The sequence below is a fragment of the Theropithecus gelada genome, chromosome 19 (genome assembly GCF_003255815.1).
Source record: "Theropithecus gelada isolate Dixy chromosome 19, Tgel_1.0, whole genome shotgun sequence".
Taxonomy (NCBI): domain Eukaryota; kingdom Metazoa; phylum Chordata; class Mammalia; order Primates; family Cercopithecidae; genus Theropithecus; species Theropithecus gelada.
In genome coordinates, this window is record NC_037687.1 from 708,573 (window position 1) to 735,540 (window position 26,968).

Below are 26,968 nucleotides of genomic sequence, written 5' to 3' on the forward strand. Positions count from 1 at the left end.
TGTGGCCACTGTGGAAACAGCCCTGGCGAGTCCGGGACGCGACGCGGCCTTTCCCTCCCCGCGCGATCACCCAGACGTGAACGCTCAGTTTGAATCGGACTTTTTGGCCATGTGCCCACAAGCAACATGGAGCCCTGCGGGTTTCCTGCCCGACTCCAAGATGGCGACGCGACTCCCTTTGCCCTCATGGCCCAGGCGGGCGGGTCCTGCCCACTTGCAAGATGGCGGCAGCCTGGGCCAAGCACGCTTCCCTCCGCCTGACTCGCCACGTACCCAATCTCAAGATGGCGTCTCCCGCAAAGCCACGCGCCAGACGGCGGCTTGCTCACTGGCTCAGACGCCGTCACGTGCTCCCACTTTCTCTCCCTCCCCCGACTCCATAGGCCGTTTCCGCCTTCGGCCTTGACGAATGACCGCCTCCGCCAATAGGCGCCTTCGATTCCTCTGGGTCCCGCCCCCGGGACACCTTCTGGCCAGTGGGAGCCGCTGGCGGGGGCCCGCGGGGCTCTCCCCGCCCCTGGGCTGCGGCGACAGCCAATGGGCAGCGCGCGCGGGGGACGTGTGCGGGCGTCTCCGCCATTTTGTGAGTCTATAACTCGGAGCCGTTGGGTCGGTTCCTGCTATTCCGGCGCCTCCACTCCGTCCCCCGCGGGTCTGCTCTGTGTGCCATGGACGGGTGAGTCGCACCTCGCCCCGCGCCCCGCCGCCCTCCCCGCGCTGCAGCCCTGCCCCCGCCGCCGCGCCGGCCTCCCCGGCGCCGATCTCGCCGCCGCCCGGGCGGGAGGGGGCGGCGGGCTCTCCCCTTCCTCTCCGCGTGGCGGGCGCGGGCTCGGGGCGGGCCAGGGGTTTCCCGGGGGTCTGGCCGCGTCCCCGTTCCCGTCCCCCGCCCGGCCCGCTTCCGGCCCCCGCGCGCCCCGTCCCGAGCGCACGCGGCCTCCCGCGCCCCTCCCCCTCTGCGCGCGGCCCCGCACTTCGCCTTTGCCCCGCCTCGGCGGCGCGCGGCCCTTCCCGCTTCCCGTCCGGCCCTTGCGCGCCCGCCCGGATGGCCCTTCCCGCCTCCCGTCCGCGCTCCTCGTGCGCCTGCGTAGCCCGTCGCGCGTCCCCGTTGGCCCCAGCGCGCGTGCGCGGCTGCCGTCGGGGGCGCGCGCCTTTCCCGCCGCCCGGACTCTGCCCCCGGCGCAGCCCCGGAAGCGCAGGCGGGGCTGGGGCGGCCGCCGGGAGGGAAAGCCGGCGCCGGGGCCTCGCCGCGGGCTGGAGGCTCTGCGCTCCCCGCCCTGCCCCCCGTGCGCCCCGGGCCGTGGCCAAGGGTTTCGGCGATCTCAGGAGAGAGGCGGCCGCCCCGGGATCGGAGGGTCCTCTCCAGGGACCCCCGCGGGCGCCGTCATGGGGAGGGCCTTCCGGGCTCTCTGGCTGCGGCAGCCTTTCCGGGCGGCTTTGCGGGGCGGGCTTCCCCTGGGAGGGGTGGGAGCCCCTCCAGAAAGGCCGTGTCCCGCCGAGCGCTTCCTGCGCGAGGCCCTCCCTGGGAATAGGAAGCGGGAGAGGCGGGAGATGCTTCGCATTCTTTCCGTTTTCCTGAGAAGTTTTTCTTGGGTCCAGTTACATTTAAAAGTCTGTTAGGACGTGCTCCGTGCAGTCCGTGGTGTCACAGCGAAGAGGCGCGGCCCTGGAGTGGGTCTGGAGCCCTTGGCATGCGTCGGGGCAGGTGGGTCCTGCAGACGGCGAGCCGGGGCTCCCCGCTCTCGTCCCGGCGCCCCGGGCTTGGGGCCGCGCACTCGCCTCCCGGAGTGAGGCAGGTCCGGGGGCTGCGCTTCCTTCGGACGCGCGCTCCGAGTCACTGAGGCCCCCGCCGGGAGTTGCAGTGGCCCCGTAGGCGCCGTGGGGAGCTCCCTGTTGGGTCGGGAGCTGGCCGGGGCTGAAGCGGGGGCCTCGGGCCGCCCAGCTTTCTTCCCGCCTTCCCCCCGAGGTGTCCCGAGGAGGGAGAGTCGGGTCGGGCAGGGCTCGGGTTGATCAGTAACTGAGGCTGTGTTCTGGTTGGTCTGTTAATTTTTATTTTTATTGACGGTTTCTACGGCCGCCACCCGCCCTCGGTGGATGGGGCTCCACTCTGACGAGAGGCGCTCTCTTGGGGGGCCACCCCCATCCGGGCGGAAGCTCTGGCCCAGGCCTGGGAGTTTGCCGGCTTCAGCCTTTCTCAGGCGTTTCCAACTTTCTGGAAAGCACACAGCGGCCCTCGAACCCTCTCAGCGGCGTCTAGCATCCTCGGGGCTTCCGAGGGGCGTGTCTTTGTCTTGGGACTTGTGGAGCCTGGTCCAGAGGTGGGGCCTGGGGTCCTGCTGGGAGGGAGGGGCGCCGCAGGACAATGGTGGCCCCTTTTCAAGTTGCAGTCAAGTGGACGGCTCACTTCCCTGCCCTTCTGAGCTTTCTCTGGCGGGGCCTCGCGCAGCCAGAGGGAGCCCCGCGGAGGTGGCGGCTGCAGGGTCCCGCGGGCTCTCCTGGCCCCTGGACAGCCGGGCGCGCCTGCTGCTGAGCGGCCACCGGGCTAACGTTGTCTCCTTTCTCTCTCTCTACAGCATTGTCCCAGATATAGCCGTTGGTACAAAGGTAGGCACTTCTCACTTTGCTTCTTCTTGACGCTCCTCTGACCTTGTGCCGACCCCGGGGGCCACCCCCCAGCGCTGCTGCGTTGGCTGGAGAGCGCCTTGCTGTTCCGAAGGGGCACCTTTGTATTCCTAAGGGGCACACTACCCTTGGTCTGGAATCTGGAGTTGGGTGGGAGGGTTCCAGCCCCGGCTCCAGTGCCCCGTGCGTTTGGTCTGGAATCTGGAGTTGGGTGGTTGGTCTGGAATCTGGAGTTGGGTGGGAGGGTTCCAGCCCCGGCTCCAGTGCCCCGTCCGTTTTGGGGGTTTGGGTTTGCTGGCCGCCCCTCAGGTCTGGAATCTGAGCCGCTCTTCAGTTCTTGCTCTCAGCAGTGAGGGCTCTGCGTGCCCCAGACCTGGGTTTGGAACCTCTGCTGTCCTTGGAGGCTGGAAGAGTGCTGTTAAGTGGGATACCTCGTGTTGTAGCTGCCAGAGAGACTCTTGGTTTGGATCAGAAAAGAGTCACCTGGCTGTGGAGGGACCTGGGCAGACCCCAGTGTGTGTGAGCGGCTGGAGTGGGCACTTACTGGTTGCTTTTGACATTAAGTTGTTTTTTTTTTTTGAGATGGGGTCTTGTTTTGTCACCAGGGAGGAGTGCAGTGGTGCGATCTTGGCTCACTGCAACCTCCACTTCCTGAGTGCAAGTGATTCTCCTGCCTCTGTCTCCTGAGTAGCCGGGGTTACAGGTGCCCACCACCATGCCCGGCTAATTTTTGTGTATATATATATATGTATGTTTTTAAACAAACACGGAGTTTCACCATGTTGGCCAGGCTGGTCTGGAACTCTTGATCTCAGGTGATCCACTGCCCTCAGCCTCCCTAAGTGCTGGGATTACAGTTGTGAGCCACCACGCCCTGCTGACATTAAGTGTCTTTTGATGGCATCTGGTCAGAACAACAGTAAACTGTCAAAGATGGCGTTTGGGGCAAGAGAAAAATGAATGTGCCAGATCTCACGTGTGTGTGAATCTTGCAGCCAGGGCTGGAAGGCAGGGGCACTGCTTCCCCGTGGAGGGTGAGGCCAGGCCTAAGCGTGTGAGGAAAGGGGATGAAAACCTGGAGAGTAAGGTCCTGGGGAGGCCAGCGATTCTGAGGGAGCTGTGGTCCTCGTTTAGCTGGGGTGGGTGGTTGGTGAATGATTGTGCTGGTCATTGTGGGTTGAGGGGCTCCCGACTTCAGGGCTTGTCTCCCGAGGGCCTCCTGCAGGGTGAGCCCACAGCGGTGGGGCCAGAGCCCTCTGGTTTCTGGTCAGTCAGCGGTGGTGCCTGGGCCAGGTTTCGGTTTTTCCCAAGTGGACTGCTGTCTTTACAGGCGGCCTGGCCTGATCTTCCTGGAGATAAAACCTGTTTGTTCAGTGTGGGAGGAGGGAGAGGGACTTTCATCTGAAGCATTTGCAGCAATCCCTGGATGTGTCTGCCTTGCAGGCAGTCCTCTTTTCCTTGCTTCTGTGAGGCTGCGTTCCAGCTGGAGTGGCCCTCAGCTTCCATCAGGTGGTCCTGCAGCCCTTCTCTGCAGTTCCCAGGGGGCTCGGGAACTGGCTGGGACACGGAAGCTAAGCCAGGGCAGGATGGAAGCCCGCGGGCTCTGGTGCAGGGAGGGATTTTGCCAAGGGGCGGTGTCGGGGCCCCTGCTGGGTGCAGGCCCTGGTAGGAGGATGGGGTGGTACCCTGACCCGGGTGATCGCCCTCCTGCACCAGGGAACCCTCAGCTGACCTGGGCCCACACCTGGCCACGTTGTCCTTTATCCCCGGACAGAGCACCTCCTGTTCAGTGTGGGGTTGAAGACGCCTGGGACCCCTGCCGCAGGGTTCCAGCTGCAGACTGGGAGGGCTTGGGGCGTTTCCTGTCAGTCCGTGTGCTTCAGGACAGGTGCCTTGAAGGGACCCTCCTGGGGTGTCTGGCGGCTGCAGTGAAGGAAGTGGAGGTGCTCGGCCCAGCTTGTGTCTCCTGGTTGCTGCCCTGTGGAGCCTCAGAGCCTCCAGGTGTCCCTTTCGTTCTACTGGGGCGCTGCTGAGCTGAGCCAAGCCGGCCTGTGCTGCCCGGGCAGGCGTGGAGTTTGCTGCCACAGACGGTTGTGGGCATGCCAGGCCACTTGCCCATGGGAATGAGATGAGGGCTTCAGGCAGGCGGCCAAGAAGACTGCTCATAGGAAACGGCACCGCCCACCACTCCAGTCAGAGACAGGGTCCAAGATGCCCTTTTTAAGGTTTGTGCAGCTAGCACATGGGAGCCGCATGGGCGCCTGGCCGCTGTCCAGCTCGGGGGAGGACCAGCCCTGGTGTCCTAGATGGTTGGCTTCTGGGCTCCCCCAGCCTCTGGGCTGGAGGGGAGAGGAGACAGGAAACGACTTCCTGTGGGGGGCGGGGGGCGGAGGCTGGAGGCTCTGTGTCTCTGTGTCTCTGCGTCTCAGGTGCACCTTGCCTCACGTCCTCCTATCCTGGCACTCCTGTGTTTTCCGATCCCGTGGTTTCCACCTGAGGCTGCTGACTGTTTGCCCTGGGCCTGTGCAGCCCCGCCCTGTGCTCACAGAGGGCCCTGGACTCTGGAAGTAAAAAGATGACTTGAGGGTCTGTTTTCAGCATTTGACTTCATTTGCGTCCGGCCGGAACCTCAGCCGCCCTGATGGTGGACACTTCTGTTCATTCTTTGATCCTAAAGTCTTGGGGACTGACATGTGGCATTTGGGTGGGCGCCAGGCCTGTGGAGCCTGAGCGATTCCTGGTTCTAGCCCTGGTGGCTTCTCGACTGCTTGTTTGGTGACGCCCTGGGTGCTTGCGGGGTTGGCCTGGGGGCTCGAGGCTGCAGTTAGAGGTCTCAGTGGCAGGGGCAGTCCCTGTTCCCTGTCCTGGAGCAGCTGCTGGAGTCTCATGTGGGGAGGCTTTGGAGGCCTGCCTTCCTGCCTTCCTGCCTTCCTTCTTCCCTCCTTCCTTCCTTCCCTCCCTCCTTCCCTCCTTCCTTCCTTCCCTCCTTTCTTCCTGGAAGCTTTACAGCCAGGGCCAGCAGAGGGCCCCGGTTGAGGTCAGGGCAGGAGTGGAGCTGAACGTGCGTGGAGGGGAGGCGGCCTTAAGGGAAGACCATCCAAGCGCAGGCTCAGGGAGGCCAGTGTTGGTGGGGGCTCTTTGACCGGGCATGGGGGCGCATGGAGCTGGGGGCTGTCTGAGGGGGGACAGGGCGTGACATCCACTGGTTCCTTCTGATGCGATGGCCCTGGGCCCCTCAGTAGGTGGGGCAGGCTCTTGGCCTCACTCCTGATATGGGAGATGGAGGCTCCTTCTTTGTTCCCTGGGATGGCTCTGTCCTGGGGGCCTGGGCGCTGCCCTGGGGGCCTGCAGAGTCCTCCGGCTTTGCAGACCAAGTGCCTGTGCTCCAAGGTCCTCAGACCCGAGCTTTGTTTTCTGTGTAACTAAGGGCCGTAACTAACGTCTCCTCCAATTTCACTCTGAATAAACGTGTGTCTTCAATCCTTGCGTAGGGGGAGCCGTCTGCCGTTCTGAGCCTAGAATCAGTGTAGTGTAATTCTTCCTAGAAGTTGATTCAGTTACATAGAAATAACGAGTGAATAGATTGTTTCTGGAGAGAAAATGGACAGGTAGAAATGATGGGGCTGCTGTAGAGCTCCCCTGGCCCCAGTCACGGCCATGGTAGCACCAGATCACTGCGCAGGGAGGCCGTGTCTCTGGTCCTCAGTCTCGAGTGTGCGGAGACGGAGGTCGGTCGGGTTTCCCTCACGGGGCTGGAAAACAGAAGAGGAGGGGCTTCCACGAGAGCGAGCGAGGCGGTGCTAGAGTTTGGTTCTCCTGCGAGGCCACCAGCAGTGAGGTCAGCTGCCGGGGCCCTGCCGTGTGCTGCTGGGGAGGCTGGTTCCATGGAGCGGGTCCCCTGCCCTGCTGGCTGGTGGCTGAGGCCCAGGCCTGCGCCCAGGGCGGCCGGCAGCACAGTGAGGCCGCGTCCACAGCAGAGTTGGCCGTGGAGATAGTATACGCGGTGCCCTCCGTCGCTGAGACCTCCCAGCGCCACACTGGCTGAGTACCCCAGGGCTTCCAGAGCTTGGAAAAAGGAGCAGTGTCTTGGTTGTGGAACTGTGGGGTGCTGTGCGCGTCCATGGGCTGTGGGGGTGTTTCTGGAGACAGGCCTGGGTCTGTGCTCTGGCTGCCCTGCCGTGGAAGTGTGGGTGTGGGTGTGGGTTGGGGGTCTGGGACCCCAGGCAGCCCGAGTGGGAGCTGGGCGGCTGGTGGGGAAGGGAGGCCCTGGCCTGGCGGGAAGCGCAGCTCAGCATTGTCCCTTCTCTTGCAGCGGGGATCTGACGAGCTTTTCTCTACTTGTGTCACTAACGGACCGTTTATCATGAGCAGCAGCAACTCGGCAGGTAAGGCCGGGACTTAGCCCAGGGCGAGGTCTGCGGGTGTCTATTCCTGGAACAACCCTGGGACTCTCCTTTTCACCTCAAACGGCGGGGCCCACGGTCCACGCTCCAGGTCCAGGTCCCAGTTCTTGCTACAGAGAATTCCTGGGGAGGTGCTGGATGGGTGGTCCAGGCCGGCACTTGGACCTGTGGGCGGGTTGTCAGCAGCTATCAGGAGCAGGGGTCCCGACCGTGCAGGCCTTGGCCTCGTGCTGCTGGTTCACGTGCACCCTCCTGGGGCTCAGGGCTGGGCTCCGTAGCAGGCAGGGCTCTAGGCGGAGAGCAGGGACCCGGCCCTGTGGGCTTGTGCGTGTTGATACGTCTCCCGGCACCCCCTTCTCAGCAAACGGAAATGACAGCAAAAAGTTCAAAGGTGACAGCAGAAGCGCCGGCGTCCCCTCCAGAGTGATCCACATCCGGAAGCTCCCCATCGATGTCACAGAAGGAGAGGTCATCTCCCTGGGGCTGCCCTTCGGGAAGGTCACCAACCTCCTGATGCTGAAGGGGAAAAACCAGGTATCTGAGCCGCGCTTCTCGGGGCGCTGGCACCGCGCAGGCGGGGAGGAGGAGGGCCCGGCACTGACTGCCTCCCCCACAGGCCTTCATCGAGATGAACACGGAGGAGGCTGCCAACACCATGGTGAACTACTACACCTCGGTGACGCCAGTGCTGCGCGGCCAGCCCATCTACATCCAGTTCTCCAACCACAAGGAGCTGAAGACCGACAGCTCTCCCAACCAGGCGGTGCGTGGCCCTGCAGCGGACCCCAGCAGCCTGGGGACCTCGGGGGTGGGGGGGGCCCGGCCTCAGGGGCCGGGGACTCACGGCAATGCCTCCCACAGCGGGCCCAGGCGGCCCTGCAGGCTGTGAACTCGGTCCAGTCGGGGAACCTGGCCTTGGCTGCCTCGGCGGCGGCCGTGGACGCAGGAATGGCGATGGCTGGGCAGAGCCCCGTGCTCAGGATCATCGTGGAGAACCTCTTCTACCCCGTGACCCTGGATGTGCTGCACCAGGTGAGGTGGTCCCATCACTGCCAGGGCCGCACGGGCTCGGTCAGGCTGCTGTTGCTGTGGGCGCAGGCCCACGGGAGGGGTCTGGCAGGGCTGGTGGGCACCGGGCAGGAGCTCACGCTGTGGCCTGGGACCTGCAGATTTTTTCCAAGTTCGGCACGGTGTTGAAGATCATCACCTTCACCAAGAACAACCAGTTCCAGGCCCTGCTGCAGTATGCGGACCCTGTGAGCGCCCAGCACGCCAAGCTGGTGAGTGGGGCTCCCAGGATGGCACCTGCCCTGGCCCTGGCCCTGGCCTGGCCACATCTCATGCTGCCTCTCCCCTCAGTCGCTGGACGGGCAGAACATCTACAATGCCTGCTGCACGCTGCGCATCGACTTTTCCAAGCTCACCAGCCTCAACGTCAAGTACAACAATGACAAGAGCCGCGACTACACGCGCCCAGACCTGCCCTCCGGGGACAGCCAGCCCTCCCTGGACCAGACCATGGCCGCGGCCTTCGGTAAGAGGCTGCCCGACGTGGCGCCAGTGTGCAGAGTGGTCTGTGAGGGCCGCTCAGTCCGGAACCCCAGCGGCACGGGCCTGGCCCTGCACCAGGGTGATGCGCCTGCTGCTCTCTGCACGGCCAGCACAGCACAGTCCGGTGCCCCCCACGTCGGGACCACGGCCCCCCTAGAGCAGCGGATCTGCCCGCGAAGGCTCTGCTGGGGCCGCCCGCCAGCCGGGTTGGGGCCCATCCCACAGCACAGCGCCCGCTCGCGGTGGAGGTTGTGGGTGCGATGATTAGTGTCTCATTTATTTCTAGGTGCACCTGGTATAATCTCAGCCTCTCCGTATGCAGGAGCTGGTTTCCCTCCCACCTTTGCCATTCCTCAAGCTGCAGGTATTCAAACGCTTGGTCTTGGTTCCCCGGCGACTGCATGCCCACACCACCTTCCCAGGCAGCTCCGCATCCACGGCGGCAGCCTGGGCGGACTGGGCACTCGAGTGCCAGGTCAGGGGCCCTTTCCGGGAGAGGGGACGCCACGTCCACAGAGCAGGCTTGGCCAGGGCAGTGGTAGGACAGGGCAGTGGAGGCGCACGTGTGGATGGCGCCAGCCGGAAGCCACTAACCGCACAGTCTTTGTGGTCTGGTTCCCTTCAAGCACCTCCGGGCGAGCGCGAGGACCGCCAGTGGTTGGAGGGATGTGTCCCTAGTAGTTGAATTTGAGTGGCCGGGTAAGCGCGTGGCCCGAGGCTGCGGAGCATGACCGGCGGCGGGACGTGTGTGCGTGGCCGTCCTCCTGCTTCCCTTCTGGGACCGGGACCGGGCCGCCGAGTGCTGGCCGTGGACGGAGCAGCGCGTGCCGCCCCGCGGCCGCCTTGTCTGCATGGAGGCATGGGCACGCATGCGCGGTGGTCCCGGGACAGGCCCTGCTTGCCGAGGGCCCCGTGTCTGTGCTGGCGGAGCCGGAGCTTTTCTGTGCTGTGGGCGCATGCAGATGAGTCCAAGCCCCGCACGGCCCGTGCTGTGAGGAGAGGCGGGCGCTGGTGCAGGAGCCAGCGGGTGGCTGTGCGGGGGTCAGGCGACCCCACAGGCACCCGGGGTAGGGCCAGAGCCAGGGCCGCCTCCCGCGCGGCTCCTCGGTGCATGAGGACGGGGAGCGTCGGCCTCTCCCACGCTGCGGTGGACTGGGGGTGCCGCTGCTCATCTTACCTCCTACCTTTCCAGGCCTTTCCGTTCCCAACGTCCACGGAGCCCTGGCCCCCCTGGCTATCCCCTCGGCGGCGGCGGCAGCTGCAGCGGCAGGCCGGATCGCCATCCCGGGCCTGGCGGGGGCAGGAAATTCTGTATTGCTGGTCAGCAACCTCAACCCGGAGGTACGTGGGCTTCGCCGCGCCGTTCCTCCCGGAAAAGCGAGCAGGGGATGTTGTGCTCGGTCTTGGGTCCCGGAGCGGCGCCGCTCCTCACTGTGTCTGCGCCTCTGCCCCGGCAGCTCCTCTGCTGCAGCGCTGAGACCCTCCTCTCCCAAGATGGCTTGAGTTTTCCTGTTTTCCTGAATTCACATCTTGGTTTACGTTTTCACTTCCATGATAGGCAGAATGGATTGTTTTTTGTTACCCAAAGGCAATGTAAAAATTACTCGGAACTGAGCAGGGCGTGCAGTTCCCAGCCGCAGCAGGCCGCCCTGCTGGTCCCCGGGACACAGGGTTAGTGCGGCAGGCTGTGGGCGGCCCCTGTGGCACCAGAGCCTGTCACTTAATTAGCTGGTGGACTGTTATTTCTCAGAATGGTTAAATCCCCTCGGGGAGAGCTTGGGTAAAAGTAGAGGCTCAAAATATGGAACTTGATGGATGGGATCCCCCGGAATCAGTATTTCAGGCTGTTCTGTTACTCGGCAATTCCTGTGATTTCCTCAAGGTGGTGCCCACCCTGGCCCTCCCTCGCGGGGCACAGGGCGCACTCCCTGCCTCTGCCTCTTACCACGAGCCCGGTGCTGTCCCTCCAGCTCCTGAGCCAGGGGACCCACGGCGAGGCCGTGCACTAACAGACTCGATCTCCCTTCACGCCTGTGTCATCGTCCTTAGAGACTGACTTGTGCCACAGCCGTGCGAGACAGCGTTGCTGCAGGGCTTGGCTGAGGTGGCCGGGAGCGGAGCTGCACCCGCGCTCCTGGGGGGCGTGGTGGGATCAGCCTCTGGGCGCCCTCCAGCAGTGCTGTCTCTGCCGGCATGTGAGTGAAGGTGCTTTTCTCACCGTGTGCCCCTCGGTAAACCTGTAACTGGAATGTGTGTGGAGTGTGACTGATAGAACACTGCCTGATTTTCTTATGTATTTACTGACCTGTGTTTTTTTGCTACTTTTTTTCTTTTCTCCCCTTCCCCTTTCCCAATTTTTTTTCTTGCCCTGATCCGGAATTTCTTTGCCAACTGACTGCACGGTACTTCTGCTTCCTGTTGTTGCTTGAAACAAAACAAAAACATAAACAAATAAAAAACAAAAATTCCCCCTCAAACCCTGCTCTCCGGAAACCAACCTGCCCTTGAATATTAACATCCTGACAACTTCATCATCCATCAACCACTGCACGCCTGCGGGGACTGTCTTCCTCGTGTGGACGATTGGCAACTCGCCCCCCTTGACCTCTCCCTCTCCCCTGTCCCTCCGCTGCCTTGCTCTGCTGTCTCTAAAGAGAGTCACACCCCAAAGCCTCTTTATTCTTTTCGGTATGTTATCATTCACACTTTTATTACCTTGTTTTCATTTAATTGAGATGATTTTGATGCCCTGAGACGTATTATGAGTTTGCGGTTTGGCACTCTGATGCTCCGTGGCATCGGCCTCGTTTTATGGTTTGCTTTCGGTTTGCCTATTTTATTTGGTCCCGTAGATACGTACGCATGGTTTATCGCCCTGCATGCTTTTCAGAGTTAGACCTGTCGGTGGCATATGCTACCGTGGCCACCTGCTGGCAGCTTACCTGTCCTGGATGCTATGACTTTGCTGAACGGAGCTGCTCCTGTTAGCGCGCCCTGTGGCTGCGAGACGCAGCTCCGCAGTGGCCGATAAAGCAAACCCGGCCGGGCTGAGCCGGGCCTTGTGGGGGGTGGGTGCGGGGTTGGGGCTGACGGGGAGATGTGCGGGGCGGGCGGCAGGCGACTCAGGCCCTGTCCCTGGGCTTTTGAAGGCGTCTACGGCGACGTGCAGCGCGTGAAGATCCTGTTCAATAAGAAGGAGAACGCCCTGGTGCAGATGGCGGACGGCAACCAGGCCCAGCTGGGTAAGAGGCCGGGCCGGCCCTGGGGGCGGTGGGGGCAGGGGCTGCCTTCCCTCTCGGGCGCCTGGTCACACGGGTGCTGCTGTCCCCAGCCATGAGCCACCTGAATGGGCACAAACTGCACGGGAAGCCCATCCGCATCACACTGTCAAAGCACCAGAACGTGCAGCTGCCCCGCGAGGGCCAGGAGGACCAGGGCCTGACCAAGGACTATGGCAACTCACCCCTGCACCGCTTCAAGAAGCCGGGCTCCAAGAACTTCCAGAACATATTCCCGCCTTCAGCCACGCTGCACCTCTCCAACATCCCGTGAGTGCTGGTGGGGGGCGGGCACGGGGCCGGGCCAGGGCTCTGCGTGGCTGTCCTGCCGCGTCGGCCTGTGAACTGCAATTTCCAGAGTGCAGGTCGGACACCTCTTAGCCCAAACCTGAAGTACAGCGAGGCCTGAAGCTTGAGCCGGGGGATGCTCGAGGGAGGGATCGTTGGACTTGGAAGGGTTTGGTTTTTTGGCTTTTAGGGGATGCTCCGCTGTGAGAATGTAGAATGCACACATTTATTTATTTTTATTTTTTGAGACGGAGTCGTGCTCTGTTGTCCTGGCTGGAGTACAGTGGAAGGATCTCGGTTCACTGCATCCTCTGCCTCTCGGGTTCAAAGTGATTGTCCTGCCTCAGCTTCCGGAGTAGCTGGGACTACAGGCGCCCACCCCCATGCCTGGCTAATTTTCTTATTTTTAGTAGAGACGGGGGTTTCACCATATTGGCCAGGCTGGTCTCCAACTCCTGACCTCATGATCTGCCCGCCTCGGCCTCCCAAAATGCTGGGGTTACAGGCGTGAGCCACTGTGCCTGGCCACGTTTATTTAATCTTCTTTTTTGAGATGGAGTCTGGCTCTGTCGCCCGGGCTGGAGTGCAGGGGCACAATCTTGGCTCACTGCAAGCTCCGCCTCCCAGGTTCACGCCATTCTCCTGCCTCAGCCTCCTGAGTAGCTGGGACTAGAGGCGCCGCCACCACGCCCGGCTAGTTTTTTGTATTTTTTTAGTAGAGATGGGGTTTCTCCGTGTTAGTCAGGATGGTCTCGATCTCCTGACCTCGTGATCCACCTCCCTCGGCCTCCCAAAGTGCTAGGATTACAGGCGGGAGCCACCACCCCCGGGCTAATGCACACCTTTATAATCCCAGCGCTATGTGGGGCCAGGCAGGGGATCTTCTTGAACCCAAGACCAGCCTGAGCAATAAAGTGAGATTCCTGTCTCTACCAGAAAAATTGGTTAAAATTAGGCAAGAGTGGTGGTGTGCACCTCAGGGCCCAGCTCCTTGGGATTTGGAGGCTGAGGTGGGAGGTTCACTTTGAGCTCAGGGGTTCGAGGTTGCAGTGAGCTGTGATTGCCACACTCCAGGCTGGGCAACAGAGTGAGACCCTGTTTCAAAAAAATACATAATGCAAATATTTGGAAATGCAGGTACATCTGGCCCCAAGTATGTCAACCTATAGTAAGCCCTTTGATATTTAACACATTACTTGTGAAATGTTTATTAGAAAGTCAGCAAGGGGCCTGACAGAGTGGCTCACGCCTGTGATTCCAGCACTTTAGGAGGCTGAGGTAGGCAGATCGCCTGAGGTCAGGAGTTCGAGACCAGCCTGGCCAACCTGGTGAAACCCCATCTTTACTAAAAATAAAAATTTAGCCTGGCATGGTGCCGTGCACCTGTAATCCCAGCTACGTGGGAGGCTCAGGCAGGAGAATCACTTGAACCCGGGAGGCGGAGGTTGTAAGCCAAGATCACGCCACTGCAGTCCAGCCTGGGTGACAAAGCAAGACTCTGTCTCAAAATAAAAAAAAGGGGGAGCAGCATGGTACTCTGCTTCTACAAACCTGTGGATGCCTGGTTTCATTAGAAGCTGCTTCAGACCATTGTGGGCATGATTCGATGTCCCATTTCTGGGCTACTAAAAGGCCCTACACCTTCCCTGGCCACTCAGAAAACTAGTGTGGGGAGAGCCTCGCTGACCTTATTGGACGTCCCCCTACCCAGCCCCAGGCCAACACCTTTCTCCTCCCACAGACCCTCCGTCTCCGAGGAGGATCTCAAGGTTCTGTTCTCCAGCAATGGGGGCGTCGTCAAAGGATTCAAGTTCTTCCAGTGAGTATCTGAGGCGGACGGTGCCTGGCTCTCCCCGGGCTGCCCTGTGGCCGGCCCTGACCCCATGTCTTGCAGGAAGGACCGCAAGATGGCACTGATCCAGATGGGCTCTGTGGAGGAGGCGGTCCAGGCCCTCATTGACCTGCACAACCATGACCTCGGGGAGAACCACCACCTGCGGGTCTCCTTCTCCAAGTCCACCATCTAGGGGCACAGGCCCCCTTGGCCGGGCCCGCTGGCGACAACTTCCATCATTCCAGAAAAAAGCCACTTTAAAAAGCAGCTGAAGTGACCTTAACAGACCAGAGATTTTATTTTTTTAAAGAGAAATCAGTTTACCTGTTTTTAAAAAAATTAAATCTAGTTCACCTTGCTAACCCTGCGGTGACGGGGACAGCTCAGGCTCTTGGTGACTGTGGCAGCGGGAGTTCCCAGCCCTCCACACCCGGGGCCAGACCCTCGGGGCCGTGCCTTGGTGGGGCCTGCAGGTGGGTGCCCCGACCACAACTCGGCTTCCTTGTGCCTTAAAAACCCTGCCTTCCTGCAGCCACACACCCCCCGGGGTGTCCTGGGGACCCAAGGGGCGGGGGTCACACCGGAGAAAGGCAGGGGGCCTGGCTGGCTCCTGCAGGATCATGTACCTGGGGCTCCCCGGCGAGGCTGCGACTCCCCAACCCCAGCCCTCTAATCAAGTCATGTGATTCCCCCGCCTTGCCCCCAGGGCCTTCCCTGCTGCCCCCGGGCGGGCTCCCCACTGCTCCAGCTGCGGAGCTGGTCGTCATAATCTCTGTATTATATACTTTGCAGTTGCAGACGTCTGTGCCTAGCAATATTTCCAGTTGACCAAATATTCTAATCTTTTTTTCATTTATATGCAAAAGAAATAGTTTTAAGTAACTTTTTATAGCAAGATGATACAATGGTATGAGTGTAATCTAAACTTCCTTGTGGTATTACCTTGTATGCTGTTACTTTTATTTTATTCCTTGTAATTAAGTCACAGGCAGGACCCAGTTTCCAGAGAGCAGGCGGGGCCGCCCAGCGGGTCAGGCACAGGGAGCCCCGGTCCCATCTTAGACCCCTGAGCTTCAGGGAGGGGCGGGCGCGTCGCCGCCTCTGGCATCGCCTCCGGTTGCCTTACACCACACCTTCACCTGCAGTCGCCTAGGAAACTTGCTTTCAAACTTCTTCAGGGTTTTTTCCTTCAAATTTTTGGACCAAAGTCTCATTTCTGTGTTTTCCTTGCCTCTGATGCTGGGACCCGGCAGGCGGCCGCTCCTGTCCTCACTGTGCTGTCTCCCGCCCCCGCGTCCTGTCCCGGGGGCTCTCCTAGGATCCCCTTTCCATGAAGAGTGTAACAAGGGTGTAAATATTTATAATTTTTTATACCTGTTGTGAGACCCGAGGGCGGCGGCGCGGTTTTTTATGGTGACACAGATGTATATTTTGCTAACAGCAATTCCAGGCTCAGTATTGACCGCGGAGCCACAGGGACCCCACGCACATTCCGTTGCCTTCCCGATGGCTTGTGACGCGGAGAACCGATTAAAACCGTTTGATAAACTCCTCCCTTGTCTAGGCCTGTGTTCGCTGTGGACGCTGTAGAGGCAGGTTGGCCAGTCTGTACCTGGACTTCGAATAAATCTTGTGTATCCTCGCTGCGTCCGCCTTCGGTGCTGTTTCCTCGCTCTGTGCTTTGGGCGGTCCCGGCTCCTACCCGGGCTTCCGCGGGAGCGCCAGGTGGGGCCGCGGGCGGGGTGGGCCCGGCGCTGAGGGAGGGTCCCCGCGTGGGGCGTGCGGGCCGGAGCGAATGACCAAGAGCCTGAGCCGGGTTTCCGCCGCTTTATTGAGCACCCCGCGCCCCCGGCCCGCCCCCGCCCGCCCCCGGCCCCGCCGCGCTAGTCGGGGAAGCGGCGCGCCTGCATCTTGCGGAAGTAGCTCTCGGCCTCGGCCTCCGCCTCGCGCTCCGCCAGCCCCAGGCCGCCCGCGTGGCGCCGCAGCGTGGACTCCCGGCTGCCCGGGCCCAGCGCGCCGTCGGCCGCGCCCAGCGGGGGCAGCCCCTCGCCCGTGGCCAGGTTGACGGTGGCCACGGCCCCGAACCGCGGCTCCTCCTGGTCCACGTCGCTGACCGACGAGCCGGGGGACACGCCCGGGGGCTTGGCCCCGCCGCGGAAGCCGCGCGCCAGGTCCCCCAGCTCGTAGCCGCCGTCGGCCTCCGCCTTGGCCCCGCCGCCCGCCGCCTTCCACTCCCAGGGCGCGCCGCCGGCCGACAGGTGCACCACCGGGTGGTGCGGCGCGTGCGCGTCGATGGTCACGATGCTGGCGGAGTCGCGGTCCGACGGCGACCGGTACTGCGAGGAGTCGGAGCTGGCGCTGGACGACGACGCCGTCTCGGCCGCTTTGGGGACCGGCGCGCCCGGGGCCTTGGACATGGCGATGACCTGCAGCAGCCGCGGAGGGTTGGCCACGGCCGCCCCGCTCTTCTCGGCCATCATGAGCCACTTGGCGCGCACCCCGGCGCCGCTTTTGGGGGACAGGCCGGCCCCCGCCTGCGCGCCCTCCTCGGGGATGTGCACCAGCGGCGGCGGCGGCCCCGCGCGCGGCGGGAGGATGACCCGAGGCCCCAGCCCCGGCCGCGCCTGCACGGTGGGGTAGAGCGAGGGCGGGGCCGGGCCCTCCTCCTCGTCCTCTTCCTCCTCCTCCTCCTCTTCCTCCTCCTCCTCCTCTTCCTCCTCCTCCGCCATGGGCTCGGCTGGCGCGCGCAGGTGCCCGGGGCTGGCGTCGTCGGGCAGCCCCAGGCCGCGGCCCTCCAGGCTCTTCTGCTTCCACTCGCTGATGAGCTGCTTGGAGCGCGAGGCGTCCAGTGGCACGTGGATGGTCATGTGGCGGCGCGCGGGGTCGTCCAGCGACGGCGCGCTGGCCCTGGGCAGCGTGTGGCTGAAGGTCACCATGTTCTCCTTGGCCATGGGGCTGCGCGGGGCCAGCAGGTCCACGTCCACGCTGGCGCGCTTCAGGCTGCCCAGTGAGGTCTTCTCGCGGGCCATGGGCCGGGGCGCGCCCTCCAGCCGCCCCGGGGGCCCCAGCTCGTCGGTGCTCACCGACTTGTTCTGCTGATAAACCGAGTCGTGGCCCCGCTGCGTCAGGGCCCGCAGCGCATCCTTGGCGGGGGCCGGGGCCGCGGGCTTCTCTGTAGGTGGGGCCTGGAAGTTGCCCACCGCGTGGCAGGCCTGGCGGGGAGAAGGGTCTGGGGGTGAGGCCTGGGGCTCAGACGGCTCCTCCCTTCTAATCGTTGGATTTGCCGTGGCGGGCTTTGGGCCAGGGGAGGGGGGATGGCAAGCCCTTGTCCAGTGGGACCAGTTCCCACCTCAAGGTCGCTGACCTGGCACATCTGGCAGGTCTGAGCCCACGGGATTCTGACTCCAGCATTCCAAGGGTGACACACTTCAGCACCCATGCCTTCCCCCTAAGACCCCCTGGGCACCCATGCCTCCTCCTCAGACCCCCTGGGCACCCATGCCTCCCCCTCAGACACCCTGGGTACCCATGCCGCCTCCTCAGACACCCTGGGCACCCATGCCTCCCCCGAGGCCCCCTGGGCACCCATGCCTATCCCCTCAGACCACCAGCCTCCCTCCTCAGACCCTCTGGGCCAGCCTTTCCCCTCAGAACCCCTGAGGGGGCCATGCCTCCCCCCTCATGGGCCATGCCTCCCCCGTCAGGCCACCAGCCTCCCCCGTCAGACCCCCTGAGCCTGCCTCCCCCCTCAGAGCCCCTGGGCCAGCCTCCCCACTCAGACCCTGTGGGCACCCATGCCAACCCCCCTCAGAACCTGCCGCTCACCAAGTAGGCAGCGATGCCTGCCCCGATGAGGAAGCCGGCATACACGTCCACCGGGTGGCTGCGGTACTGCGTGATCTGCGTAAGCCCACACACGCCCGCGGCGATGGCAAAGGCGAAGACCAGGATGGGTTTCAGCAGCTTGGTGGTGTCCGAGATGACGGAGTTGAAGTACATCTGGGGGCATGGGGGTTGGGGGGTCAAGGAGGGCTCCCCGCGGGCCAGCAAGAGGCCCTGAGCAGGGCAGAGGGGAGCTGGACTCACCGACACGTAGACCGCGGCGAAGGCCGACAGTGTGGCGTGCTGCGACGGGAAGGTCTTCCTGTAAGAGGCATCCAGCGTGAGCCCCACCCACCCGGGGACCCCAGCTCCAGTGGCCTCGCTGTGCCTCTGTGTCCCCACATGTTCACGGGGGTGGAAGGGACACAGGGGTGGAAGAAGGTTCCCAGCCAAGGGAGTTGGGGGTCCGGCTCACCGTGCAGACAGGATGGCGTGGGTGTCGTGGCCAGAGCAGATGTCCTGCGTGATGTAGGGGTTGACCTCGCAGGACGTGCCCAGGAGCGTGTAGTTGGGCTTACAGACGGTGAGGAAGAAGGGAGTGTGGTAACCCGTGGCCAGCTGGATCACGTCCGTCACCAGGGCTGTGGCGCACAGGCCAAACACGTGGACACCTGCGGGGCGGAAGGCTCGGCCAGGCGGGGAGCTGGGGACCTGGGACAGCCCCAGCCCTGCACGTGGACTCGGCTCAGGGTTGGGGCGCGGCCGGCAACTCACCCACAAACCGCACGGTTCGCCGCAGGAAGGAGTTGAAGTTGCAGCCACCGGCGTTGATGCTGCCCTCAGCCCCGGCGGGCCCCCCAGCGCGGCCCCACAGCCGGGACTGCAGACAGTACAACATGCCCTCGGCCACCATGATCTGCCAACAAGGAGGGAGCGCTCAGGCCACAGTGCCCACAGGGAGAGGGCGCTCAGGCAGGCTCCCAGCCATGGTGCCCACAGGCCGGCCCTCAGGCGGGCTCCCATCTGCAGTGCCCACAGGCTGGCACAGGCGGGCTCCCATCTGCGGTGCACACAGGCTGGCACAGGCCCCAGTGTGGGTGCTCACCGAGGCAGCAGGGGCCGCGAAGGCCAAGCTGAGTAGCATCAGCAGCGGGATGAGCTCCTCGTTGGTCTCCACGTAGGGCATGGAGAGAGTGCGGTCATAGCACTGGAAGCCCACGTTGGCCGGCTTGAAGAGGTCGGTCAGCTCCAAGAAGTACAGGGATACGATGGAGGAAGCCACTATGGGCAGCTGTGGGCACAAGGCCGGCCAGGTTCACCCTGCTCTCCCTCATGGAAGCGTCTGTCCAGTCCTCCGTGAAGTCAGGGCCATCCACGGTCTCACTCACCCACCCACAGATCCAGCTCACTGCCAGCCACTCTTTCCCCCATGAATTATTCATCCATCCACAGATGCTCCATCTATAACTCGACCATCTACACACCACACAGCCACCCACCCATCCACCCAAACACCTATGCCCACAACATCCACCCACTCACCCATCACCCACCCATCCACCCACTGGGAACCATCCATCCATTCATCTACCCACCCACCCATCATCCATCCCCCCATCCTCCACCCATGCACCCAACGGTACCTATCCATTTATCCACCCACCCAGCTGTCCATCCATCCATCCATCCATCCATCCATCCATCCATCCATTCATTACCCAGCCACTCATTCATCCATCCATCATCCACCCACGCACCCAACGGTACCCATCCATCTACCCCACCCAACTGTCCATCCATCCATTCATTATCCAGCCATTCATCCATCCATCCATTCATCCATCCATCCATCCATCATCCACCCACACACCCAACGGTACCCATCCATCTACCCACCCACCCAACAGTCCATCTATCCATTCATTGCCCAGCTATTCATTCATCCATCCACCCACCCATCTATCCACCTACCCATCCATCCACCCATCTGTCCATCCACAACAGTCTTGCTCTGTTGCCCAGGCTTCAGTGCAGTGGTGCCATCTCAGCTCACTGCAGCCTCCGCCTCCCGGGTTTTTGTATTTTTAGTAGAGATGGGGTATCGTCACGTTGCCCAGACTGGTCTCGAACTCCTGGGCTCAAGTGATATACCCGCCTTGGCCTCCCAAAGTGCTGGGACCAGAGGCATGAGCCATCGCAGCCAGCCATGGCCTCAATCCTTTTTTCTTCCCCCCACTCTGTCACGCAGCCTGGAGAGCAGTGGTGCAATCTTGGCTCACTGCAACCTCCGCCTCCAGGTTCAAGCGATCCTCCCACCTCAGCCTTCCAAGTAGCTGGGATTACAAGCATGCACTACCACGTCTGGCTAATTTTTTGTATTTTTAGTAGAGGCAGGGTTTCCCCATGTTGCCCAGGCTGGTCTCGAACTTCTGACCTCAAGTAATCCACCTGCCTCGGCCTCCTGAATTGCTGGGGTTACAGGCGTGAGTGACCTCTCTCGGGCATTGCCCCAATCGTAATTCCTGCTTTGTTGTGGCATCTTAGCAGGGGATCAGCCCTCAGCCCAGCCCTGGGGAGGGCACAGGTCAGGGCTGGGCGCTTCAGGAAGGGAAAAGCATCACTGAACATCCCAGGGTGGAATTGGGTAGAGGGAGCTGAGTTCATGTCCCGTGAGCATTCATTGAGTGCCTGCTGCATGCAGGCATGAGGCCCGGGGCAGACGTGGAAAGTGGGGAGCACCGTTTGTTTGCACCTGACACCTGGTTTGAAAACCACCCACTTTAACCTGTGGGCGGCCAGCAGACCCCCCTGTGCCAAGGGCTCAGGTGGAGATGAGTCAATGTGGGAAGAGGCCCCTGGCAATTATGCACTTGTTCTCTCCACTCTCATCATCAGCATGATTTTGCTGGGGCGGGCAGACAGTATCAAGCCCGGGGAGGGTTTGAGGTGGAGCCTGGGCGTGGCCTTAAAAATACCTAACCCGGCCGGGCGCGGTGGCTCACGCCTGTAATCCCAGCACTTTGGGAGGCCGAGGTGGGCGGATCACCTGAGATCAGGAGTTTGAGACCAGCCTGGCCAACATGGTGAACCCCTGTCTCTACTAAAAATGCAAAAATTAGCCCAGCGTGGTGGCGCATGCCTGTAATCCCAGCTACTCGGGAGGCTGAGATGGGAGAATTTATTGAGGTCGAAAGGTGGCGGTGGCAGTGAGCTGAGATTGTGCCAGTGCACTCCAGCTTGGGCAAGGGAGCAAGACTACATCTCAAAAAATAATAGTAATAAATAAAATAGCCAGGCGCGGTGGCTCAAGCCTGTAATCCCAGCACTTTGGGAGGCTGAGGCGGGTGGATCACGAGGTCAGGAGATCGAGACCATCCTGGCTAACATGGTGAAACCCCGTCTCTACTAAAAATACAAAAAACTAGCCGGGCGAGGTGGCGGCGCCTGTAGTCCCAGCTACTCAGAGGCTGAGGCGGGAGAATGGCGTGAACCCGGGAGGCGGAGCTTGCAGTAAGCCAAGATGGCGCCACCGCACTCCAGCCTGGGCGACACAGCGAGACTCCGTCTCAAAAAAAAATAAAAATAATAAATAAATAAATAAATAAAATAATAATAATAATGAAGGCCGACACAGTGACTCACACCTGTAATTCCAGTGCTTTGGGAGGACGAGGCAGGAAGATCACCTGAGGTCAGGAGTTCAAGACTAGCCTGGGTAACATAGTAAGACCTTGTCTCTACTATATATATATATACACACACACATATATATACATTTTTTTTTTTTTTTTGAGACGGAGTCTTGCTCTGTCACCCAGGCTGGAGTGCAGTGGCGTGATCTCCGCTCACTGCAAGCTCCGTCTCCCGGGTTCACGCCATTCTCCTGCCTCAGCCTCCCGAGTAGCTGGGACTACAGGCGCCCACAACCATGCCTGGCTAATATTTTGTATTTTCAGTAGAGACAGGTTTTCACCGTGTTAGCCAGGATGGTCTTGATCTCCTGACCTCGTGATCCACCCGCCTCGGCCTCCCAAAGTGCTGGGATTACAGGCGTGAGCCACTGCGCCTGGCCTATTTTTATGTTTTTTGAGATGGAGTATGGCTCTGTCGCCCAGGCTGGAGTGCAGCGGTGCAATCTCGGCTCACGCCAACCTCTACCTCCTGGGTTCAAGCGATTCTCCTGCCTCAGCCTCCCGAGTTGCTGGGATCACAGGCGCCCACCACTACCACCACTATGCCCAGCTAATTTTTATATTTTTAGTAGAGATGGGGTTTCACCATATTGGCCAGGCTGGTCTCAAACTCCCGACCTCAAGTGATCTGCCCAGCTCAGCCTCCCAAAGTGCTGGGATTACAGGTGTGAGCCACCACGCCCGTCCTGCAACAGGAATTTAAATGCAATTTTGATAGGCCGGGCGCGGTGGCTCAAGCCTGTAATCCCAGCACTTTGGGAGGCCGAGACGGGCGGATCACGAGTTCAGGAGATCGAGACCATCCTGGCTAACACGGTGAAACCCTGTCTCTACTAAAATACAAAAAAAATTAGCCGGGCGAGGTGGCAGGCGCCTGTAGTCCCAGCTACTCGGGAGGCTGAGGCAGGAGAATGGCGGGAACCCGGGAGGCGGAGCTTGCAGTGAGCTGAGATCCGGCCACTGCACTCCAGCCTGGGCTACAGAGCCAGACTCCGTCTCAAAAAAAAAAAAAAAAAAAAAAAAAATGCAATTTTGAAAAATAAACAGATTTTCTACAAAGTGATGTGGACAACTCAGTGATGCTGTGTTGGGGACGAACCCACTTGCTCAGGTGTGAGGTAACAGATGACAGGCCAGCCGCCGTCCGTGTGACCTGCATGGGTCACTGTTTCCTTGAGACTGGGGTCCCGTCTTCCATCTAGGTTCTGGAAGGTCCTTCACTAGAGCCATTTTTCCTGGCCTGATATGCAACGATGGATTAAAGTTATTTTATTTTATTTTTATTTTTTTGAGACGGAGTCTCGCTCTGTCGCCCAGGCTGGAGTGCAGTGGCCAGATCTCAGCTCACCACAAGCTCCGCCTCCCGGGTTCACGCCATTCTCCTGCCTCAGCCTCCCGAGTAGCTGGGACTACAGGCGCCCACAACCTCACCTGGCTAGTTTTTGTTTTTGTATTTTTTAGTAGAGATGGGGTTTCACCGTGTTAGCCAGGATGGTCTTGATCTCCTGACCTCGTGATCCGCCCATCTCGGCCTCCCAAAGTGCTGGGATTACAGGCTTGAGCCACCGCGCCCGGCCAGTTATTTTTTGAGGTGGGGTCCGGCTCTGTCACCCAGGCTGGAGTGCAGTGGTGTGATCTTGGCTCACTGCAACCTCTGCCACCTGGGCTCAAGTCATCTTCCACCTCAAGCTCCTATGTAACTGAGACCGCGGCTGCACACCACCATGCCCGGCTATTCTTTCTGGTTCTGTTTTGTAGAGACGGGGTTTTTGCCATGTTGTCCAGGCTGGTCTTGAACTCTTGGGCTCAAGCAATCCATCTGCCTGGGCCTCCCGAAGTGTTGAGATCGCAGACATGAGCCACCACCCCGGCCTTAAGTTACTCTACCATCCTGAGCTAGGTGTGCACCAAATGGTGGCTTTTTTATTTTAGAGACAGGGTCTCTGTCATCCAGGATGGAGTGCGGTGGTGCGATCACAACTCACTACAGCCGCAACCTCCTGGATTCCAGCAATCCTCCCATCTCGGCCTCCTAAGTAGCTGAGAATAAAGGCACGCACCACACGTCCAGCTAATATTTTAATTTTTTTTTTTTTTTGTAGAGATGGGATCTCACTGTGTTACCCAGACTGGTCTCAAATTCCTAGCCTCAAGCAATCCTCCCACCTCGGTCTCCCAAAGTGTTGGGACTACAAACGGGAGCCATCACACAGGGCAGGGGGCTCTATTTTTGCATTTATTGTCTTTTTTTTTTTTTTTTTGCCTAAGACAGGGCCTTGCTCTGTTGCCCAGGCTGGAGTACAGTGGCATGATCTCTGCTCACTGCAACCTCCACCTCCTGGGTTCAAGCGATTCTCCTGCCCCAGTCTCCCAAGTAGCTGGGATTATAGGCACCTGCCACCATACCTGGCTAATTTTTTGTATTTTTGGTAGAGACGGGGTTTCACCATGTTGGCCAGGCTGGTCTTGAACTCCTGACCTCAGATGATCCACCCGCCTCAGCCTCCCAAAGTGCTGGGATTACAGGCCTGAGCCACAGTGCCCAGCCTAATTGTATTTTTAATGGAGACGGGTTTTCACCATGTTGGCCAGGCTGGTCTTGAACTCCTGACCTCAGGTGATCCGCCCACCTTGGCCTCCCAAAGCGCTGGGATTACAGGCGTGAGCCACAGTGCCCAGCCTAATTGTTGTATTTTTAATGGAGACAGGTTTTCACCATGTTGGCCAGGCTGGTCTTGATCTCCTGACCTCAGGTGATCCGCCCACCCTGGCCTCCCAAAGTGCTGGGATTACAGGCCTGAGCCGCCGCACAGGGGAGGGGGTTCCACTTACTGTCATAAACTCCTCACTACGTGCCCGACAGTTTTCCATATTCGGTAAATATTAATTCCCGTCAGCTCCATCGGCGGAAAAGCGGAGGCCCAGAGAGGTTAGGGGCAGGGCACCAGCCTCACCGTTAGCAGAGATGAACTCAGACCCAGGGGCTCCCGAGCCCGGGCACCTGCACCCAGCCCCACCCCCTCCGGCCTCCCCGCCCCTGCAGGCCCCCAGCCCCTGGTCCCCAGCCTCTCCTGTGAGCTCTGACCACACCTTGGTCACAAGGGCTCCCCTCCCAGCATCTGCCCAGTTCCCACGGCCCGGACCCCCTTCGGAGCCCCTGGAGCTCCTAGTCGACCTGCGGAACCCACGTCTCTGCCCCGCCCCCCTCCGCCGGGCACCCCGGTCCTGCCCCGCCCCGAGGCCACTGCGGGGGCAGCTGTGCCCGCTCTGGTCCCCCAGCGGGGGGGTCTCTGCGTGCGGACGGAACCGAGGCGTCTCCCCCGCCCCCCGCGCGACCCCCACCCACCTCCACGAAGTAGAAGCAGGGCAGGAGCGTCATGCTGTCCTTCGGGATCCTGTTCTTCTCCTTGGAGATCATGGTGCCGCGGGCGCCGCAGGCCGTGGCTGGAGGGGAGACAGCGGCGCTGGAGGGGGGCGCGCAGGCGGAACCCGGGGGGCGGGCACGGTGGCCGGCGCCGGCGGGGGAGGGGCGGCCGGGGAAACTGAGGCTGGAGACAGCGGCGTCCGCGCGGCCTCCCCGCGCCCCGGCCCAGCACGCGCCTTCCGGGCGCCCCCACACCCGGGATCGGGTGGTCGGGGCCGGGATCTGCAAGGAGGGCGGGGCCGGCCTGGCCGGGGGCTCTCGGGGCGGGAGCCGGTCCCCGTGTGGGGGTGGGGGGCGTCCGGGAGAACGGGGGTTCCGGGCGGCGGAGGAGGCTGGGTCCGCGCCCCCCCGCCCCCCGCCCCGCAGCCCCTCACCTGGCGCGGCCGGCGCCCAGCACAAAGCGCGTCTCCTCCGTGGGGCGGGGCCGGGAGCGGGGCCGGGGAGGGGAGGAGGGAGGGGAGGGGGAGGGTCCGGCCCGGAGACCCCCGCGCGCGCCCAGACGCCGCAGCCCGGACGCCGCGCCAGGGGCGGGGGCTCTTTGTCTCCGCGCGTCCTCCGCAGGCCCCGCGCACCGTCCCCGCCTCCCGGGCGCCGCCTCCCCTCGCCGGGGGTCTCGGGGGTCTCGGGGGTCTCAGGTCTGCGCGAGCGGCTGGCGGGGCTCGGGGGTCGCGTCCTTCTGTCTCCGGGCCTGCGGCGGCGGCGGTCCCGTCCTCCCCTCCCCGGTGGCTGCGGTCGGCCCGGGGGCCCCCATCGAGGCGGGGGCAGGGGTTGGGGGTTCGGGGTCTCTGACTGTCTCGGTGCCTCTCACGGTCTCTCGCCCGCTCCGACTCCCCCCGCCCCGCGCCTCCGCCCGCCCCTCCGCGGAGCCCGCCGCTCGCTGGTGCGCGTTTCCATGGCGCGGCTCCCAGGGCGCCCGGAGCATCCGAGACAAAAGAGCTGGGGGAGGGGGAGGGGGGTGGGGGGGTCTCCCGGTGCCTCCCTCCCCCGCACTCACCCTCGCCCCCTCCGCCGCGCCGGGGTCCACCCTCCGCCTGGCCGCAGCCGCCCGGGGCGCACGGCGGGATTGCACGGTGCGGGGCTGGGGGCTGCGGGATGCGGGGATGCGGGCAGGGCCCTGGGGACGCGCACTCGGGCAGTGCCTGCTGTCTGCGGGCATTTCCTCCTCCATGTGCGCAGCCCGGCGGGGTAGGGGCGGGTTAACCCCCGTTGTAGGAATGGAGAAACTGAGGCTTGGGCACCCTGGGTCGCTGTCCGAGGTCTCCGGGCCCCAAACGGCAGGTTTTTAAAAAATCGTTTTTTGGGCGGTGCGCGGTGGCTCACACCTGTAATCCCAGCCCTTTGGGAGGCCGAGGCGGGCGGATCACGAGGCCAGGAGTTCGAGACCAGCCTGGCCAACATGGTGAAACCCCGTCTCTACTAAAAATACAAAAATTAGCCGGGCGTGGTGGCGGCGCCTGTGGTCCCAGCTACTCGGGAGGCTGAGGCAGGAGAATCGCTTGAACCCGGGAGGCGGAGGTTGCAGTGAGCCGAGATCCCGCCACTGCGCTGTAGCCTGGGCAACAAGAGCCAGACTCTGTCTCAAAGAAAAAAAAAAAAAGAAGAATGACTTCCCGGCTGGGCGCGGTGGCTCAGGCCTGTAATCCCAGCATTTTGGGAGGCAGAGGCCGGAGGATCCCTTGAGGCCAGGAGTTCGAGACCAGCCTGGCCAACATGGTGAAACCCCATCTCTACTAAAAATATAAAAATTAGGCCAGGTGCGGTGGCTCACGTCTGTAATCCCAGCGCTTTGGGAGGCCGAGGCGGGTGGATCACAAGGTCAGGAGTTCGAGACCATCCTGGCTAACATGGTGAAACCCCGTCTCTACTAAAATTACAAAAAATTAGCCGGGCGTGGTGGCGGGCGCCTGTAGTCCCAGCTACTTGGGAAGCTGAGGCAGGAGAATGGCGTGAACCCGGGAGGTGGAGTGGAGCTTGCAGTGAGCCGAGATTGTGCCACTGCACTCCAGCCTAGGCGACAGAGCGAGACTCCGTCTCAAAAAAAAAAAAAAAAAAAAAAA

At 61.8% G+C, this 26,968-nt stretch overlaps 2 protein-coding genes across 7 annotated transcripts; one reads left to right on the top strand and one right to left on the bottom strand.

Annotated features, from left to right (window-relative positions):
* The first annotated feature begins 591 nt into the window (after positions 1–591).
* On the top strand, positions 592–15,617 carry PTBP1 (polypyrimidine tract binding protein 1). 5 transcript variants are annotated; one of them, XM_025366671.1, is made up of 15 exons: positions 592–676; positions 2,571–2,601; positions 6,932–7,004; positions 7,384–7,556; positions 7,639–7,785; positions 7,884–8,054; positions 8,192–8,302; positions 8,382–8,556; positions 8,860–8,937; positions 9,766–9,914; positions 11,228–11,261; positions 11,723–11,815; positions 11,905–12,121; positions 13,881–13,958; positions 14,034–15,617. In XM_025366671.1, the coding sequence occupies exons 1-15, from the start codon at positions 669–671 to the stop codon at positions 14,164–14,166; spliced, it is 1,671 nt and encodes a 556-aa protein (XP_025222456.1). In that variant the 5' UTR covers positions 592–668; the 3' UTR covers positions 14,167–15,617. The 5 variants fall into 5 exon arrangements, with proteins under 5 accessions (XP_025222456.1, XP_025222453.1, XP_025222455.1 ...); XM_025366668.1 differs by having other exon boundaries at positions 613–676; positions 8,881–8,937; XM_025366667.1 differs by lacking the exon at positions 592–676 and adding an exon at positions 1,111–1,702.
* Positions 15,618–15,788: 171 nt separating this feature from the next.
* On the bottom strand, positions 15,789–25,317 carry PLPPR3 (phospholipid phosphatase related 3). 2 transcript variants are annotated; one of them, XM_025366658.1, is made up of 8 exons: positions 25,286–25,317; positions 24,834–24,931; positions 18,901–19,086; positions 18,570–18,711; positions 18,271–18,466; positions 18,060–18,117; positions 17,799–17,972; positions 15,789–17,185 (listed from the first exon to the last, which is right to left on the bottom strand). In XM_025366658.1, the coding sequence occupies exons 2-8, from the start codon at positions 24,903–24,905 to the stop codon at positions 15,857–15,859; spliced, it is 2,157 nt and encodes a 718-aa protein (XP_025222443.1). In that variant the 5' UTR covers positions 24,906–24,931; positions 25,286–25,317; the 3' UTR covers positions 15,789–15,856. The 2 variants fall into 2 exon arrangements, with proteins under 2 accessions (XP_025222443.1, XP_025222442.1); XM_025366657.1 differs by having other exon boundaries at positions 17,799–18,117.
* Positions 25,318–26,968: the final 1,651 nt, after the last annotated feature.

Excerpts from the sequence above, each read along its gene's own strand:
- PLPPR3 (XM_025366657.1), bottom strand. The coding sequence starts at position 24,905 with ATGATCTCCAAGGAGAAGAACAGGATCCCGAAGGACAGCATGACGCTC. Across the intron at positions 18,712-18,900 it reads TCGCGGCCCCTGCTGCCTCG|ATCATGGTGGCCGAGGGCAT; the intron begins GTGAGCACCCAC and ends CCTTGTTGGCAG. Across the intron at positions 18,118-18,270 it reads CACGCCATCCTGTCTGCACG|GAAGACCTTCCCGTCGCAGC; the intron begins GTGAGCCGGACC and ends TGCCTCTTACAG.
- PTBP1 (XM_025366667.1), top strand. Across the intron at positions 8,938-9,765 it reads TGCCATTCCTCAAGCTGCAG|GCCTTTCCGTTCCCAACGTC; the intron begins GTATTCAAACGC and ends CTACCTTTCCAG. Across the intron at positions 12,122-13,880 it reads CTGCACCTCTCCAACATCCC|ACCCTCCGTCTCCGAGGAGG; the intron begins GTGAGTGCTGGT and ends CTCCTCCCACAG.